General features: G+C 36.6%; 1 protein-coding gene and 1 long non-coding RNA gene across 2 annotated transcripts in view; one reads left to right on the top strand and one right to left on the bottom strand.

Moving 5' to 3' along the window:
• The window catches only part of LOC149576822 (uncharacterized), a 190752-nt gene that overhangs the window by 31434 nt on the left and 138774 nt on the right, over nucleotides 1-20544 (bottom strand). The window contains exon 7 of the mRNA XM_089820298.1: nucleotides 1379-1501. Within this exon, the coding sequence (XP_089676424.1) occupies nucleotides 1379-1501 (123 nt within the window). The remainder of the gene's footprint in view (nucleotides 1-1378; nucleotides 1502-20544) is intronic.
• Nucleotides 1-20544, top strand: part of LOC149576823 (uncharacterized) — a 188149-nt gene that overhangs the window by 32295 nt on the left and 135310 nt on the right. The window lies entirely within an intron of this gene.

Below are 20544 nucleotides of genomic sequence, written 5' to 3'. Positions count from 1 at the left end.
CAAAATTCCCTTAGGATGGTCACCTTTGTGAGGTTGTAGTTTCTTTCTTAGTGTTTGAAAAATTGTATATGCAACAGAAAGCTTCTGCTTTTCTCTAAGTCATCACCTTACACAAAGAATGTTGTATATCCTGAAAATCACTCCTAAGGACCCCCAGAAACATAAAATATAATGTTTCATAAAAAATCCTGAAAATTTTGGAAACTGCAATATAATGTTTTAATGAATTCTATTGCACAAAATATCCGTGAACTTGTGTGGGGATGGGGTGTGCAAGGAAGGGCAATGCTTGTCACGTGGATCTTCAGATTCTGAAAATATTTGTATTGCTAAGTGGATCATCACTATTATTGGCGACAACAAAAGAGAGATTTGTCAAACTCAAAAGTGGTATTAGAATTACCATGACGACATTGAAAGATCTCAAGTTTGAACCATATAAGGTGAACAAGAGGTTGTATTTTATAGAGTAGTCCCTGAACAAAGCAACACATCATATTTTATTCAAACTACTGTTTCATAACAAGACAACTTGCCAATGACCAAAAGACCTTAAACCAGTTTAAATACATCAAAACTTCTCAAAACAAGACTTGTCAATGACCAAAAGATTTTAAACCATTTTTTTTACATCAAAACACAGATTTAGTTGGCTGAAGGTAATCAATATTCGTCAACTTCTTGCTTGTTGAAGCAGGTATTGAATAGCAAGGAATTTTATACCATGAGTGAAGTTTAAGTTCCCACAGGGTCTATGCTACCTTGAAATAGTAATGTGAGCTAGTGGAGGTAGGGGTTGAAATTATAGCAATGCACACAGTGTACACATCATCTAATTAAGGGCCCAAGCTCAGCTTGATTTTCTCTTTGACAGCCACTTAGCTCTATGCTAAACCTTCTTATTATTTGGGATGAACTTTAGTGGTAAATCAATGAGGCTACAATGACAACATTCCGAGCACAAAATACCAGGAGAAAATGTCATTTGAATAACATGCTACATATATTTTTGGCAACAGTGTGCCCCTCAATATTTAAGTAAGGTGCAAGTCCTGGGTAACTTTCATGGAAAAGAAGATTTTTGTGTGATCTACAAAACCCTCAACAAGCCAAAGGTAAGGTCTTTTTGTACTTAAAGGGGCCACTTACCAAGTAATAATAATAACAGTGATAATTGAATAAAATAATAATAAGATTAAAACAGTTATTAGCATCTAGATATAAGTTATGGTAAATTATATTTAAAAAATTCATCATAAATGTGACAATCAGAAACATAAATAAACATAACAAGACTTGGACAAATGTGTATATTGGATAGAGAGTAGTAAATGTGAATTAAAAAGGACCTTTTGAAGTAGAGAAAGGAATGGCTCACCTTGTTCAATTTTAAAAGGTCAATAGTGGTGTGATCAAGCACACGCTGACCCTTGCCATTTATGTGAATGAAATCAACGTAATCACCATCCCAAACCACCTCGCCATCTGACACAAAATAATCCTACCAAAGACAAGAAACATGAATTGGTTCCATTTTGTAACTCCAGAAAGCAGTTGAAATGATGGCATAAAAGAAGCAATTTAACGTCATATCATTCAATAGTGCTCAAATTGCCGACACAGAGGAATCATCTATGTTTCAGAACGGAACAAATGCCACACAAAGACATTATGATAATGTAATTAGATGAAGGCATGCTGAAACTGGTACAACATTAATTTTACAGAGAGTATGTAAAAGAATCATATGAGAGTTAATTTGTGGATAAAATCAAATCACACATAGTACATTAATGGTTGAGACAAATTAATTGAAGCCAAAGTATGAGGGTTGAATTTGTAAAATGGGAGTGCCAAGTGGATCTGCAGTTCTCTGAGCCACAACTAAACTGAATTTGCAAATGCTATGAGGTGATAAATTGCAAAATATTATTAGTGAAGCATGGACTATACAATTTTTTTAGAACTAGCATGAGGCAGGAAAATATTAGTGAGGAATAAAGGCATTATCTCAAGATTCGATTAAAATTAGAAAGGACAAGGGGAATTATTTTTTAATTGTTCTACTTATACTTATCGACTCTAACAGAAGTGAAAAATGGGAAAATGAGCGCTCAGCTGACCATGAAAGGTATGACTGATGAGATTGATTGAACAGAAAGAGAGAGCTTGACCTGCCAAATGCAATTGTTTGGAAGGGGAGATCAACACTCCAGCTTTTCATCTCAAGCTCTAAGTGGATTTTTTAATTATTGAGATAACTCTTAAACTAGCTAGTCAAGTCCAATTCTTGTGAGGGTTGGATCCCAGACATTTCAGACCATTATGTAAGTCATCATTATAGATGCCATGATACAATAAAGAAGCTATAAAATAATGTCATAATGATTTAAGGGTTCAGTTCAATTAGCTAAAATGCTGGCTTCTCATTGTCGACCTGAGTTCAAATTCCAAAAAGGGGCTTCTATTATGGAATTCTAAATTTGTGATTTTTGGTCTTCCATTGTTGGCTTCTGGTATGAATGTAATATTTAATTTGGACTTCTAAGTTATGACTCGTGGTATTCTATTGTTGTCTTCTAGAATGCATATCAAAGTTGCTTTCTAATGTCAAGGGTGGCAGATCTTGGGCGCCTCAAGTTAGTTAGGAGATCATTAATAGAAAATTGTACATACAAATAAGAGTTCAAGTAGTTGGTTTGCATAAAGAATTAATAAAGTCTATCAAGGAAAATCGTGAAGTTTTATAAATAAAATGGTTTTCCCTTAGTAGCATTAAGAGATATGAAGGTGAATCAGAATCCAAGATGGAAGGTATCTCCATCAGCACCATCAAGGCCATAATCATCGTACCAAATGAACAAAGTAAGTAACATGCCCATAAAATCATAAGAACAAGTCCCCTTTCAGAAGCATCTTCACTGGATTAAGTAAATCAACCTTATTTGGAGAAGATTCAAGCGATCAATACCATCATCGTACATTGGCACCTTCGTTATGATAGTTAGCAATCATCATGATCATCGAGGAGGTAACAAGAATATCATATCCAAGACATTGTGAGCATCCATTAAGTATTATCCCTGAGATATGAGAATAGCAGAGAGCCTCACTAGAATCATGTAATCATCATCATGGAGCACCAGTCAATGAACTAATTAGAATGGATAGCCAACAAGCATACAAAAGCAAGTTCACATTGATATCCAACAATCTAATCATTTGATCAAGTAACACTTCATATCCAAGAATGATCACACATGAAGAACAAACAATGAATCAAGTAATCAATAAGATCAACCATCCAGAAGTGGACAATTGAGCAATCATGAGAAATCAGAATAAGGACAGCAAGCATCCAATGGACTAATCATACATAAAGATAAGACATTATCAATTATAGGCAGATTGGCAGATCAACTAAGGCATCATTGATGGAAGAAACTGACATTGATTAGTATTGTAAGCATCTTGACAAAGTAGGGCAAGCATCGATCAATTGGAAGACAGTGACTTCTATTAATTATATTCTTAAGCAATGTTGACTTAAGTGATAATCGAATGATTTGTCATGAACATTGATAATGATTGATAAGCAAGGGATTTGTTAAGTATGCTGCATAATAATGATAGAAACTAGATATAAAGACAGATTCTGTTAATCAATACTGTTTGTGTACACAACCGATTGGATTGTGTTATGAAGAGGCCCTATTAGATTAATAATGGCAACGATTACAAGGCAATTTGCATAAAGAGGCAATTGTGAACATGTCTCTTAGAGGCAACTTGTCTAATTGATTTGTAAGATATAAAAAGGCCATCAATCATCACTCCATCAAACATCATTTTGGAAACCTTAATCTCTTTTTGCATCCTTCAATGGATCTGTCTGTAGAGCATCAGCCTTGTTGGAGTAAAACCATTACATAATTTGAAAGTGGTGATCAGAGACAGCAACATAATGCTACAAGCGATATCATCATCATCATCATTATATATATAAGGAATGAAATCAGATACAGAAATTGCATCACATTAAGTGAAATTAGAAAACTTGCAGGTTTATTAAGACAGATCAGAAATAGCACTCATCACTATAAGTGATAGGAAGATAATATAGCATACTCTCCATAGTTGAATCAGAAAGACTAGTACGTAGTATCTTTTAGCAGAAACACATATTGAACATCATGATCGTACTTGCATAATTGTTATCAGTCATATCAACAACAGTGATCCATATCCAATCTATATAATGTTCTTTTAATAATATCATCATTATCTATATATCTATATATATAAATATATATATATGTATATATGTCTAGTCAATTGCATAATTTAAACATTCATAAGATGTATCATAGACCATAATTCATAGTAATAATTGGGATTTGAAGGAAATAAGCCTCTTGCAATTGATTTTGAAAGGTAATTTCCCAATTTAACAAGTTATTTGAGAAGGGAACATTACAAGTGGTATCAGAGCTAATTAACTTCCCATCCTATGAGGAAAACTTTTAAAAGAGCAGAAGATGAGGGTGATTCTAGGATTGTTACAAACTCAAGGATAATATAAATCCAACCATGGCAATATAATACTCAAGAAAGAGTGACTCCGTTGAGCAGGCTAACACAAGTAAACAATAATGGTAACAAAGGAGGCAAATGAAATGAATCCATCAATAATCAAATTCCAAAAAAGCTTATGTGTACAACAAATTCTAAGCCCAAAGTACCAAGATTCCCATCCAGGGTGTAACATCAGAAAGGAAATAAACCCAAGTTGGTTGATCAATTCCAACAAGTTTGGAAAAATGGAGGTCTACAAACGGATATGTCTCTCAAGGACTACATAAAACTAGGAATGAAGTACTTACCTAAGGAATGGAGAAGTCATCACCTTGACCTAAGAAAAGAAAGTGGAAAGCACAAAAGGATAGATGATTGGGACCCAAAAGCTGCATGAAGATATTCACCCATACACTCCTTGCAACAAATTTTATTAGAGGCCTTGATAGTGGTTACACCAAAGGAAAAAAATGCAAGGTGTTCAAGAACTGCAAGACATGAAACCAAAGGAAAGGCCAAAACAAGAAATGAACATCAAGCACTGCAAGGAATTCATCAAATAGTCACTAAACATTCCAAGGAGCCAGAAATGCAAGGAAAGGAAACTGAAATAGAGACAATTGACTCATCGTGTGTTTCTTCTACCACAAGTAGACTAAGTACATAAACTCATGAGGATTGTGAGTTTGACATTACACCATCTCAAGGGTCGTGCATTGGAAATGATATAGTAGAGATTGAATCGAGGAATCATAATTCAGATTATGTGAAGTTGCTTAGTGTTTTGAGCTTTTCACACCATCACCATTAATGCCAATGGGGAGCCCCCTCTTTTCGCTTGGCAGTGGGGTAGTTATCCCTAGTAGTCTTAGTTCAATGGCAATTTGCATGTCTTTGCATCTAAGAGATGAGTTTGATCAACTTTGGCTCACTAGTGATGAAATGAATTTACCAAAGTGTAGAAGGATGGAGTGAAGATGCAAAGCAAGAAGAGATGAAGTTTTAACCTAGAAAAGAACATTGATGAAAGCATACTGATTACTGAAATTTGGTCGAGTCTAAAAAAATTTCGGGTCTCCCAAAATCTAGAATCTCCAATATAGCTCCCATGAGTTTGAAACCACTCTCAAACATCCTAATAGCATATACTATATAGTATATACATAAAATATAATTGTAGTATTAAAACTTAAAATGTTATATTTTATGCATTCCACCCTGCCTTGTTCATGCCAAAACTCTGAACTTGGTAAATATAATGATGTCTTATTTACTCTCACTTTCCAAGTTTGACCAATACTCGAGCATTATACATGCAAACAGAAGCCACGAATAAGATATTCATCTCGGTCATATTTGAGTCATATGGTGTTGAACAGGAGAATTTAGAGAAAAGTCTTTCTTCTATACAACGCGATGGAGCCCAAATTTTCACATATTTGAGGCCACCATTTGTGAAGTAAATTTGAGACTCGATTTACTGATATCATAGTGTTAGAGTATTCTCAAAAGATTATCATTGATGTCTAGAAAGTAAGGCAAAATCATTTACAATTTATCAAATATTTTGTGGCAAGAATTAAAATCTACAAAGGCTGGGATAATAGACTCTTCATCAAAGCAATAATAATCTAAACATATAAGGATCATTCCCATATCTGTGAGATCATTCATTCACTCCCAAGATTCAGAGCACATTTACCCATGTAACATAATATATTAAAGCACAGTCAGCAGGATGGAATGAGTGTGTCTGATACGAACAGATATACACAGCAACCATTTCTATTATCATATCTAGCAATGAAAGAGAGATAACTTAGCTATTGGGCATTCATATCAAAATTGGTTCAGCAGACAGTGTTTGGACGATATGAGATGATTACTAGTCTAAGTCGACGATCTTGACTATCACACTTCGCCTTTGGATTAAGGCATATGGATTAGCAATGGTTTGATCTATGAATAAACATCTGTAGTTGTCTTGTATAGTTATTTGGACCTGAGAAATATTGTTATCATGTGAAAATAATTGCAGAAGAAACACTCTTTGGGCTCACCCTGTAGCCATGAATTTCATTTTAAGTGGTGGATATTTATGTGGCAGAACCATGGCATAATCTCTGGATTTCTAAGTACAACAAATATTATCAACAGGATGGTGGGAGAGGATGCTCGCTAGAGGCAAATAAAATAAATTTCTATCCACCATAAATACCATTCAATTTGAGTGAGGTTTCTATTGTATGTGTCAATGATGAGGAATGTGTTGCGCTCATTTTTTGGGCTTCTTCTATAAATGTAAATAAAGTCGCAGATGTTTGGAGGCCACAACGGAAGTACTAATGACACTGTATTGTCAGAAGACACCATTGAATAAGTCACACAATGAAAATGTTGGAAAGCGAGTTCCCGTCCAAACAAATGCACGACAACCACCTATGCAAGTATTTTCTCAAACAGTAAGGTAAGAGAAAAGATTGAGGAGCCATGTGAAAGGTCAGAACGAAATCTAAAGGGAGCGCAGAGATAAAGCATTCACCTTATATTGTTGAAGATTCATATGGAGATGTATCGTATTTAAAATGCATAGCGTTTACAGAGAGCCCAAGAGTCATAAGTTTGGAAGGAGCTGCAACCTCTACTTATTATAACGGCGCCAATTCGAACTCCCATATCGACAGTGAATGAATTATTCAACAAAGACACGCCCAGAATGCATATGTAAAAAGGCTCGACAAATGCTATGCAAAGGTGCTAGGTGTGAGAAGAGTTGAAGATAACAATGGAGATTTTGTGCGTTTAAACATTCAATCTTCAAAGGGTCAAAGCATATGTTTGAAATCTTGGTGAAGTTGGATAATTTAAAAGGAAGCTAGTGGAAGAGATTAGTATAGAGGAGAGGACCCAGTAGTTGAGAACCCTAACTTCGTGTTTCTCAAAATCCCATGTGGAAATTTCAAATCACTCCCATTTTTTGATAGTAGATTACTTGGCAAGTCCCCTACTTATAACTAAGGTTTCAAAGCCACATCATCAAATATGATGCCACATCAGCATGCTTTTAGCCTAGGTATCCAAAACAGCCCAAAAAAAAGTGAGACCAATCATAGTACATTGGAGACCCCCATACTTGTGCAGCTGATGTGGCATCACACTATTGGTTGTTTTTTGGGAAAAGGGACACTTTTCATTCAATTATGAGTAGTCATCATTAGCAAGAACAACTTTAAAGTCACAACTATTGGTACAATCTTGTCAAAAATGTTGGATATTAAATCAGCAAGTGTGGGTGTTTAAGTTAACAACTCCTATCACAACCATTGGAACGCGCTCAACTACTCGGTCCTCTCCCCTAGTGAAACTAAGAAATATACGTGAATGAATAAATGAAAGATTTTTAATGACATCCACGAGGCCATAAGCCTAAGGGACCCACATAACAGTCTGATGTGATTTCTCTAGACTGTCTCTTTTGTTGTGAATCTGCATAAGTAGAATAGTTACAATTTATGGTGAGATTAGTATAGTGAAACTAAGAAATATACGTGTGAATGTTTACGGTTTATGATGAATTAAAAGCCCGATAATTATACTAAAGTGCTAATAATAATGATATGAAGAGGTGCAATTAAAATTACAAATTAATATTATTGACGGTACATGAACTTAGGGATGTATCTTTCTTCTAGAGACAATCTTCGATGCGAAATAAAAGATATACATATGAGATATTTTATAAAACCACAAGACACATTCAATATTTGAAAAACATCAATCAAAAGAAGCATTTTATATTTATTTGTATGGAGGAATAAGGGCCTAAATGTGACTTGTAATATTAATTCATTTATTTTATTTTAAAAATAAGATAAAATGTCTTTTGTTTATTTCTAAAAATAAATGGCATTGAGAATTAAACTACAGATGGTTTGTCCTTTATAATCATTTTTAAAAAATATTATAAGCAATTTTAATGTCGGATAAGTGGACATGGTCATTTAGCATTTTAAATTCAATCATCAGAGATATAGTGAAATACATAATTGTTTCCTTATCTGTGTCAAGGATAAGTTAAAATTCAATCTGGACTAATTTAAGATTGCATAATATTTGGTCTGTCGCATCTTGATTATTAAATTGTTGACGGTTCAAGTGCATAAGAACTTTATAAAGTTGTACGTGAAAATTCACTGAAGTTGACTCTATTGCCCAGATGAGTAGAGGCAATGGTTTTTCTATTATTGAACTCAGAAAATCTATATATTCCTTCCTATAAGCATCAAATTCATTATTGACAAACATTATACAAAACATCCAACCATTTCAAACATTCAACATAATTTCATATTGTTCGAGTTCGAGGACCTTGCCAGCCAAAGAATTCTTCAAAGCTTGAATTCTCTTTAGAAAAGCTCCGAACCCAGTGATCAGGTTTGAGGAGAAGGTCTACCCGCCTAGGTGTAGCAAAGCCTAAAGTGCAGGGGAATCAAGGTGATTCTTGTTCGTTGGCCAGAACTGATTGCAGAATCCTGTCGGAGAAGTGGCAAGCTCTTGGATTTCCAATCTGCGGTTTTGGGAACCAACACAACAAGCCTACCAAACCACATATAAGGTCCCAATAGGCCACACCCTTCAAGCTAATGAATGGCAAGAAAGCAATAATACCAGCCAAGTTAATGGTACCTAGTCTGTAATTAGCAATCAAAAATCGGCTTGGTGATATGGAAAGCTTATAGGAAAGGTTGGACACATTGGGCAAGTTGCATGAGTGAAGAATAATGAGTTAGTGGACAAAGAATAAAGAAAACAACGTTAGAAATTGTGGCATGACAAACACATTCGGCATATAAATTTCAGCCCAAGACAGTTGGTGTTTAAACTTTAAAATATAATGGCCACAACAAAGTTAAGTAGAGTAAGTTCAATGTTTGATGGCTTAGTCCTTATAAAATTCAGCAAGTCCGAGAAAATGGAGCAAGAATGTTATCAACCTTTGATGGTCACCCTGTCTGAGAATCGTTGAATGGCCAAAATTGAAGCTATATCACAAAAGGAGGCAATAGGCAACCCAATTTGGCTGAGAAGGCCAAACTGGAATGAATGATTGTAAAATATAAAATAAAAAGATAAATCGACATACGAGGGCAATCACAATATAGCCAAGAAAGATCATATCGAATCGTACAACAATAAAAGCCCATGTAGAAGAGATGTCATAAATGGTCGTTGTAATGTCCCCATCTTTTTAGTATCTCAATGGAGTTCTTAGCCTTTACATTCTCCGAAGGCTAAGTGGAGAAATAAGGAGAATTTTTTTTAAATTAATTTCTTATAAAGTCATTAAATAAATTAAAATTAAAAAGTAACTTTATATTTAATTAATTTAATTAAAAGTGACTTAAGTGATTTATTTAAATATTTTAATGTTATTATAAAGTTATAAAGTAACTTTATAATAATAAGATCACTTTAATATTATAATGTGTGAATATGTCTTTTATCCCACATTGGCCAGGGAAGTATCTGAGCTCTCATAAGAATAGAATAAAGAGGGACTTAAGAGCTCATTCTGGGCATCCAGAGAATTAATATTTGTTTGATACGAACTAGGGAGAAGAAGCCAAAGGTTTCTGATTTCAATTAGCCATTAAAGAATGCAAACTCTTCATTGGGAGCTGCTTTGAGGTAGTGAAATATCTACCGAATTGTGGCAACAAGAGGGCTCCATTGGAGAGTTCTATTTGGGCTTTAAAGAGAAGGAAAGACATCTAGGGTTTGAAGATTCTCGAATATATATCAATTACAGACCTACAGTTTCATTTGGCAGCCATTAAAAATCAGAACTCAAGCAATCATTTCATGATACATTTGCTGCTATAGTAACTGCGCTACAGTAGACGCCACAATACCCACGCTAGAGTAACTCGTGAATAGTGAAATGCTACAGTGCACGGCAATAGTGTTTGGTACATTATTTGTGCATATTGGTTAAATCAGAAATTAAGATGGGATGTCTGTTTATCAGATTGTGAACAGTAAGGGTAGCAGATTTCAAAAACAACTACTACAGATATCAACCTCTCAGCATTCAACAGCTTGGTCAAGGTTCCTCCTATCAGGTTATTGACTTATTATTGCATTATAAATGCTTTATTTGTTGAAAGATTTGATTATGTATGGCTGCAAACTGTTTGTTGGAATGTCTCAGGTCTGAAACTCAATTCTCATATGTTGGCATCTGAATAAAAGAGAAATAAGGACTGTTTGCTTATTCTTGTTGAGCTGACACATGTATATTGTCCTTGCAAATGTTAATCTTGTCTTGACTTTTGGGATGTTTGAAAACTACTTGACAACATGCCAATATCTTGATGCCACTAAATGCATTGTAAGGATCTATTAGTTGTCATTTCATTTTCCAATTCATGTTTGGATGTCAAAAAGGGTTTATTTATTAGCATATGAAACCATTTCAAACAATCAAACAATCTAACCAGCAAGCTGGAAGTTTGCATCAGAAGTGTTTGACAATATTCCTTGGGCAAGACATCAGAAAATTTATAGCAAATTGGGCAAAGGATATTACCGTCGTATGGAAATAAAAACTCATGTGAAGGATTATGCACTTGCAGGCAAAAATTATATTAATTAAAGGGCACAGATAGAACAGAGAGTGGGGGCTAGAGAAGAAAGCCATTGTAGTGTAGAGACACGCAATCAATGTTTTTCCTATGTAAAGGCAGTGAGAACATTGTGTAAATTAATAATTGCAAAGATTTTGAGCAACTGAAATGGACGGTAAAGTGCAAAATTTGTCAGTTCTGAGAAAGAGATGATTACAGAGGATGAATTAACAATTGTTCACTGCTCACAACAATTGGAAGTATGCACCTACTATACGAATGCACCAAAGAATATAGAATGTACAACTCTACAAGCATTCACCATACAACCAGATACATCAACCATACAAAGAGTACAATACATTGGTCGTATGGAGACACCTGTACAGCCCACAAAAGTACCTTTGACCTTGTATTTAATGACGTTGCATGGAAACAAGAGGATCAATGGAGCCTGCTGGAAAAGTGAAACAGGACTGGTGGAAATGATTACAATAGTTACCATATGGAATAAGAGTTGCAACTACTGCGATGGACAAAGGGAAGATTGGTTGAACACTGCCATCTAGAATAAGTGTTGCCGGCAAAATGGAAGGAAAATACAAACCAAGGTTCAAGCTCAGAAGGTGACAGTCGACACCATCACATTTAAGGGTTTGAGCGATATCAACTGTCATACATGGTGGCAAGAGAAAATGTCCGACCACTAGTCAAAGAAGACCTTCAGTACCCAGGAGTGCACATGACCTTTCAGATGCCAGTGTCCGACATCCAGGAGTTTGAGATACCTCTTAGAGCCACAGTTGCTACATATGATAAACATAACTAAGAATTTGTCTTTGAGAACTAGTGGTACACAATCATGGTTGCATCTTTAACCCATGCATTCACCCGAGTGTTTGACATTAAAGACAAGGCCTAAAGATTGATAAATTAGACGTAAAGATGATTGTCGAATAGAAGCAGAACCTCCTACATTTGGTCTATCGAGGTGATCTGACACCTTCCGAGTGGGACAGTGTGGTGCAAGCAAGCAAGGGAGGCAGCTTGAAGAAATCATCTATTGCGCCTGAGAAGTGGCGATGTTTGTTAGACATCATGAAGAGCAAGCTGACAGAAGCTAGCAAAGCTTCAAATACCGCAGTGTCATTGCCCTCTTTGATGAATGATTTATATAATGTAATATACAATTGGGCATTTGTTCTATCAAAAAGGATTCATGGGTTTCTCAAATTACAACATAAAACTTCTACATGCACTATCATGCTATTTCATTTTATTCTAGATGTTCTACAGACGCATGTGCCTCCCAAATAGTATGGTTAATTATAGCCACGGAGTCATGCAAAACCTTACTAGCCACCCATATTTTACTAGATACATTTGGACAATTTCGCAATTGGCAGTGATGCTCAACCTAGCAAGAAGCATAGGAGCCACATAGTTGTATCCAAGACTGCGATGGAGATAGTTGAGGAGGGTGACAATAGCGAAGAGCAATCTGAGATACCTCTTCCAAGGTTAGCGAAGGAAGTGATACTTTCCATATGATGAGCCGAGTGGGGGACGATGGGCCATACTGTGGGAGATGTTTTGAATGAATAGGAGGGAGTCAAGGGTATTGTAGGAGTCGCACCGTTAGGACCACATCATCAAGTGGTGTTGTGTCATTAGGTACCCCTACACCATCAAGGGGTGTCACACCTTTGGGTGGACTTGCACCAATAGGTATGCAAGTTGTCTACTCCAACCCTGCTCCGTGTTGGTAGTCAATTGGCTTCACCTATTACTACTATAGCAATGACTGTTGTCACCATATCTATGCCAAGGTTTGGGCAGTTGCAAACACCACCTACCCTAACACTTACTAGTGTGAGTAGAGCATTTGAGTGCGTTGAGCCAACAGTTGAGGTCATGGGGTAGTCAATAGGCACTCAGGATGGCCAGAGATGCGACAGTTAAGTCAGAGAGCCTAACAAGTATTCCGATAAAGTAGTTGGAGACCTCGCACACAACCATGGATGCTTGGTTGAACCGCTACCAAGTGACCCCTATGGCACCCACTGGATCTGCACCTCTTTCACCACAACTGCAAGAGCAGTTGCCGCAACATGACTTTGTTGGTATTGTTGATTTGGACAGAGGAAGTTACCATTTGAGAGAGTTAGAGTTGAACCCTCCACGTGACATGGTTGTAATGGGAAAGGAGTCCAAGGGTAGGGCTCCTGAGCACATTCAGCACGCAGTGTCATACTCATGGTGAGTTGGGCATTGTCAAGCAATTTTTGGTGGATATGGAAGTAGGTGCTCAAAGGATGGTGGCCTTGGTATAGAACTGGCCTACAAAAGAGTGAATTGGGAAGTGGAGTGCTTGCTTGCATTTACTACATGGCGTGTTTTGAGGAGTTTGTGCAATGTTTCAACTTCCAGGGATGGTCTGTTGTGAAGACGTCTACCATGTTGGAGGATTGGAGGCTTCAGGAGCCAGTAGGGGAGAGTAGCACCCACTCCTTGCTCAAGCATTTTAGGATGGGTATTATGAGCTCAATAGGACCCAACATTCAACAACAAGGTTGAGGCTGAGTGGGTGACAACTATTTTAGCTTGACAGGAGTTAGCCACTCAACTTTGAATGGTAGAGGATGAGCTAGTTCAGCAGAGGGATTGAGTAGCAACCATGGAGGAGCAGTTGGACCATGAAAAGGTTGAGTAGGCAATAGTGGAGACTTGTCATATTGCAGCACTAGAGAAGATATGTAAGAAGCACAAGGAGATTATGGAGGCAATGTTTATGGTCAAGAGTCAAGACTGCCGGGGACGAATAATTATTAGTCGAGAGGAATCTGCAAAAACAAATTGAGTGAGTCCAACAGTTGAGGGAGCAACTAGCAGCATTGACACCACTTGTGCCTTCATCATCAGAGATGCTCTCTAGGGCCCCTAACCCCTTGATTTATTTTGTGTATAGTTGTATTCCCCATTCTGTTGTGTGTCGTCCAAAGACAACTTTCTTCTTTTAGGGAGCTGATGTTGGGATAATTAGAAGTTGTTAGTTGTTTCCCAAGGATTGGCAGTTGGTCGATGGTTGGCACTTGCAGCCGGTCGAGACCCTTATATATATCATTGTACTTATCTTTGAGAGGTGTGGAATGTTGGTATGGTGATATTGTTATGGCTATTTTGGAGATACATTGTGATTTTGTGATCAATGAATATATCTGTGAGTTCTTTATACATTGTGCATATGTGTATTGTTACATTGTACTTGTGCTTTGTAATGTTTTGAACACTCACTATAAGATTCCAACTAAGAATCTGAGCCAATCTGAAGTTTTGGTTTCAATTTTCATTTAACCAGTGGAATAGAATTTTCGGTTCAACAAAGTTTTGAATTTTAATGCATTTTTGAGAGTTTTTGCTTGTTTGAATGACAATGCCAGACGAAATACAAAATGCAACACAAACTAATAATTGAATGAAAATTAATCTCAGAATTCTGATTTCTATTGCAGAAAACACCAAATCTAAGAATTGAATAATTTATAGCATTCAGGGCCAAGACTAGCATACCAGGTGTCCAGAGCTTGCCTGGAAAGGCTTACTTTATTGCCTGAACTGATGATTAGGATGAAACAGGGTTACAGGAGGTTCCAAGGGGCAATGCTGGGCAGACTTGTTGATGAAGAAAGAATTTCAAAAAAAAATTCTGGAATGTTCGAATGAAAGGTTGTTTTCCAATTTATTTCCTCAATTTACACTTTGCCGCCCAAAGTCATTTCCCTCCGTCAAATTAGTTTTAATTAAAACTATGGCTCCATGCTAAAAGTCAATTCATAGCAAGGATTATTATTAATAATAATATAACATTCCCCTTTATTTTAATAACTCCCCATATCCAATGCCAAGGCAAGAAGAGGAATATATTATTATCATAACTTATTCCTTGGTAAGGTGTTTATATCATCACTTTATTATTATTCTATTATAACATTGATACTAATAAGTGATTATTTAATCACTTGAACATTAATTTATTTAATCACCACTTAGGAAAATAAAATATTTCCTAGTTTATTCATAAAATGCTCAAATGAGCTCGAATCAAGAAACTGATGATAGCTACTTGCTTGTGGATGATGCCTGAGCCTTTTATGTCAAACAGTAGTTCTCCCCTAAAATCTAGGGAGGTTCATCGAATGAAGAGAAGTAATCCTGTCAACCCCATATTAAGAACCTGTGAATCTCCTCTGCTATATGTAAGTCTGGAGCCATTGTCACTGAACTAAGAGTTTCTCCTAAAAAATTGGAGTACCTCCTAAAGAATAGGAAATGCACTCAAAGTCACCAAAACGATCCTAACAGCCCCCGGATGCCTCCTAGACCACTACTAGTCAATCCCTAAAAAATAGGGATCTCTCCTGAATTTTAGTAGACTATCGTCAACTGACTCAAAATCTCCTACATAGCTCTCTAAGCCCCTGTACTACTTCCCTCCACACTCTTTCAACCTATGGGAACCAAATGACAGGCCAAACTTTTCTCATCTGCATGTCACCAAGGAATGGCCAAAAATTGGGGACATTACACTCACCATATGGAGCAAACAGAAACAAATATACGATTTATCAAGCTAACAATTAACTTTGAAGTGGTCGCCATGAAAGAGTTCTGTAATAGTCTCCCTTAAATTTATAAGAAAATAGTCAAATCTCTAACCAAGGAATTTTATGAAACAGTTGGTAAACTATTGTCTGCTGTTAACTAAGATGTCACTGTAGCATTAGCTCATGACTATAATCAGATTAACAGTTAACTGATCAACACAACTATTTCAATATTTGCAAGAGTTCACTTGATTGGCCTATTGAAATACATAAAGTGCCAGCCCAGTTATAAAAATCAATCAAGCAATATCTACTCCACTGTCTGAATTTTAATCAGACTTCTTCATACTATTGAAGCCATACGAATCAACTAACAAATATGACACTCATGATTAAACAACATACTGATCAATTTACAGCAATAGATAATGCCGCTATTAGGTGATGTGAATACCCGTACTCCTTGGAGTTATAAACCCGTGTCGTTGGTGGATGGTGTCCCTTATGCTGCTACCATTTGAGAAACCCCGTCAGCCCACCTGGAAGTCTCCTCCCGCAATCACCCTTGGTTTCTGCCTGAGCCTAACTTTTACCAGCAGTCTGCCTGCTATTGCTGCATAGGGAGTTACAGCGACATGAGCCTGCTGGAGGGTGTAAGTGAATGCCGGGTTGTATCTCTCCCAACCCCACTACATGCTGTCTGCTCGGTACTAGGTTACTCCCTTTTGGATATGAATCAAAGAGAATTCCAATGCAGTGTGGCCCCTTCTTCCTTGACTATGGAGTGTCTATTCTTTCTGCCTGACGTTCAAGCACAAATCTGTTATATGATACCCTGTACGTGCTAGTACCTTGACTGCCTTCAATCACCTGTTCTTCCTACTGCCAATGTGATCTGGTTATCACTGTAGGTGACTACTGCTGCTCTGTTGCATTTATTCATACAACTTCGAGTATAATGGCCATCTGATCATACTCTATCTCCAGCTGGTATAACCAAGGAAATTCAAACATACTTACCATACATGCCGCCTCCCTGCATCAGCATAGATCTTTTGAGACAATGTACTAGTCTGTAATCTCCTTACTTGCAGCTGTTGAAATCTCCAAGAGGGCTGGGGTTACATCCAGCTTCTCCAACTTTCTTAAGGGTTTTCGTCCCTAAGAAGGCACAGTCACATTTAAGCAACCGATTAGAATTTGAATAATAACATATATTCCTGGTGTCAATCCCAATGTAGCTCCACGCTTTTATAACCTCAATTTGAGGGAAGACACAAACAACTAGGCAATGTGGGATAAAAAGCCAATTTTGTCTTTTAGTCACTTAAGTTACTTTTGTCATAAAGTGACTTTAAATCATAAAGCCACTTTAGATTTGCACTTTATAATATTAAAGTGACTTTATTATTATAAGTTACTTTATAACTTTATAATAACATTAAAATATTTAAATAAATCACTTAAGGCACTTGAACTTTAATATCTCTTGAAATACTTGTCTGATTACCATGCCATCTGAAATAGGAATCTCTCCTCATAATTCCCCATGTGACCAAATACACTTTCTAAAAATAGAAAGGGTCCATCTCTATTACTCCTGACTTACTATACATAGTAAGTATGGCAAATGGAGTTCAAATGGTATCGAACGAAGGCCAAATCCATAAATCCCTGAATGGTGGAGATGAATCAATCCTCAGAAGACCCTCTAACCATCCTCATTAACCTATGAGGATCACACTAATAGGCTAATCCCTGAAATTCTAATGCTGGCAACAAATGGGGACATTACAAGTTCTTCAATACTTTAGGCACTGGAAGGACTAAAATGGTTTGTCAAAGAAATGTAGTAGTCGATTCCAAAAAGGAAGAAATATCTTTTGTAAATGATACTATGATTGTCCACATTCCTCTAGAGAATGATGAAGATAATTCATCGTATAAGAGATTGCTTAGTAGGAAAATGAACAAGACAACTCAAGATTGATATACTAAGTCTGTAAATCACCAAACACATGAAATGAAAGAACCTAAAAGTGAATGGGAAATAGCATTACAAAATGAAGAGGGTAGTACAAATAGTGATATGTACAAAATGGATGGATGCAAGAGGAACCAAAATTATCAAAAACTCCCTACGACACCCACATAGCATGTGGTTTCAATGAATGTGCAAGGTATCAAGCTAACTATTAACTTTGTTGTAGTTGCCATGAAAGAGACATTGCATTGCTAAGACTAAAATGTGTCAAAGCAAATGGAGTAGTCTTGATGGGTGTTACTGTTTTGTGACCACACCAACACAGAATAAAATACTACGGTATTTTATCCTTTCTTGAACAAAATCTCGTGTATGCCAAGATTGCGAAAGATAATACAAGTAATTCCAAGGTTCTTTTTATATGTGGATAAGCTCAACAATTGTTGTGATATGTTGGTAAGACAAAGGGACTTGAGTAATTCTCTCAAGATGATTCAAACAATACGAGTTTTGAGAGCTTTCGAATGATATGGCAATGAGATTACTCTTTGGGATTTTCACAAAATATGCAGAAAGTACATGAAAGTGAGGTTGAGACATCTATTCTACTCCTAAGAACTTGAAAGACAAGTACTGCTGAAATGAAATCTACCACACTTTGATTCGCCAAATTATAAAACCACACAAAGTGGATGCAATCTTCAAAGGTTATGTGAGAGATTTTCATATCACAAATGAACATTGTCATGAAATAGTGCTCATTCAGTAGCAAAAGTTTAGCAGCCACATAAAAGCTTAGGATCAACCTTAACTGCACATATAAATCATCTAATATCAAAGGGTATGAGCAAAATGATTTCACTACAACAATACTATTAATGTCATTCAACTAACAACTTGAAAGAAAATCTAGACTAAGTGAGAGAATAAACAAACCATGCAAGCTCCAAAACACATCAATTTATCACCCAACTTCAATGAAATCTCTACTTTCTTAGGACCTCTTAGCAACAATTTCCAAAATTCCATCCTTTCCATGGGTGCATATTAAGTATAGTCAAGGATTTTAAAGCACTTCAAGGATTTTAAAGCACTCGACCAATTCCTTAGCATAGGCACATTCACACCCACAGGCACAATATATACTAGGTGACAGATTTTTGTGTTAAAAATAAATTCCTCCCCTCTTTGAAAGTGATGCTCTAGGTTGCACATGAAGCCATGTGAAGGACATTTTTTAGTTTGAATGTTGTCCATCACACACATGAACTAGCCTTGTAAGGCAAATATTGTGCTTTGTGAAGGGTTTCTCATATTGTGCTTCAATCCTTGACCCCCAAGGATTTGCACTCAAGGGTGCAAGTTAGGCCTCTTGGAGGATTTTATGAAATTGTTAAAAACGAGATGATAATTGGATTGACAATGGACTCTTAAATAGAGTTTTCAAACATTAATAATAGTGTAAGTGAAAAAAGCAATGTAACTTAATAAGAAAGCCTAAATGACCATTAACTAAGTTTCTAGTACCTCCCTTAATGGTCATTCTATCAATCAACTACATCAAGTTGCTTGCATTGTTGTCCTCAACGCGTACAACCTGCAACATCACGGTTCCATCTTCGACAAGCTGGAAAATGTAGTGCCAATGAAGGTCTACATGCTTTGTCCGTGCATCGAAGATTGGATTCTTGGCTAACCTCTGAACACCCTCATTATCACAGAATAGGGGAGTAGGGCCTTCTTGAGGCATAATGCAGGTTGGCAAGCATCTAGCAAAGCCAAACTGCCTCATAAGCTGCCTTAACTATTCCTCTATATTCAACTTCAGAAAATGAGAGTGAAACTGCCTGACGCTTCTTGCTGGTCCATGTGAATGTCAGAGGACGTGGTTTTGTACTCAAACAATCTTATCCAGAAAATGAAATTCAACTATTGTCATCATGCACTGCTTCCAAGTATTGTAGTTGCAGCCATTCAAGTGTGAATTCCCTTCTAACATAATGCTGGTCAAAGAAGCCATCACTAAGATAGAGGTTGTTGGTCAGCCTAGTAAAGACACGGAAATCGAGGCAGATATAACATTGGAAAAATAGAAATTGGATAGGAAAACAGACTGTATAAACCTGCCAAAGAAAATGCCAAAAAAATATTTTTTCTTAAATATCAGAAAACCCTAGCAATCAAAATCTGAAAAAAATCAGATCTAAGGTTTTAGAAAAAAACAGAGGCAGCCCAGAAAATGCCGAAAAAATAATCCAAAAAATGGGGGTTAACATGGAGGCAAAGATCCCAAATCAAAAAACTTGGCCAAAAAATGCGGAACTGAGTAAGGATGTGGCCAATAAAGAAAAAAAAAGTTTGTTGATTCCTTCCTGTCAAAAGACTCTAGTCAAAGGTGGAATGGACTGTACGTTGCGATGAAGAAACCTAGAATGGTCACGAATTGTAGAAAAATACACGGGCTAGGTGTAGGAAAATTGGTGGGTGCAGTGGTGTGGTTGCAGAAAATGCCAAAAGCTAAAGCGACCCACCAAAGAATGAACAAACCTGAAAGTGCCAAAAAATGTGGGACTTGCACAACATGAACACAGGCTTGCTGACCCCGACTTTTGTCCAAATTGAAGGCTCAAAATCGCAAGCTTGAGGTACTGACTTGACAAAAAAGACCTCCATATGGGTAAAGTTTGTTTCTGCCTTAAAATACATTGTTTTCTGAAAACTCCAAATTGCGGGTGGAAATTAGAATTGTGGGCTG

Source organism: Cupressus sempervirens, chromosome 1, assembly GCF_028749045.1.
Source record: "Cupressus sempervirens isolate cs-2001-9-10 chromosome 1, ASM2874904v1, whole genome shotgun sequence".
In the NCBI taxonomy this organism is placed as follows: Eukaryota; Viridiplantae; Streptophyta; class Pinopsida; order Cupressales; family Cupressaceae; genus Cupressus; species Cupressus sempervirens.
This window is presented reverse-complemented; position numbering and strand designations above follow the sequence as displayed.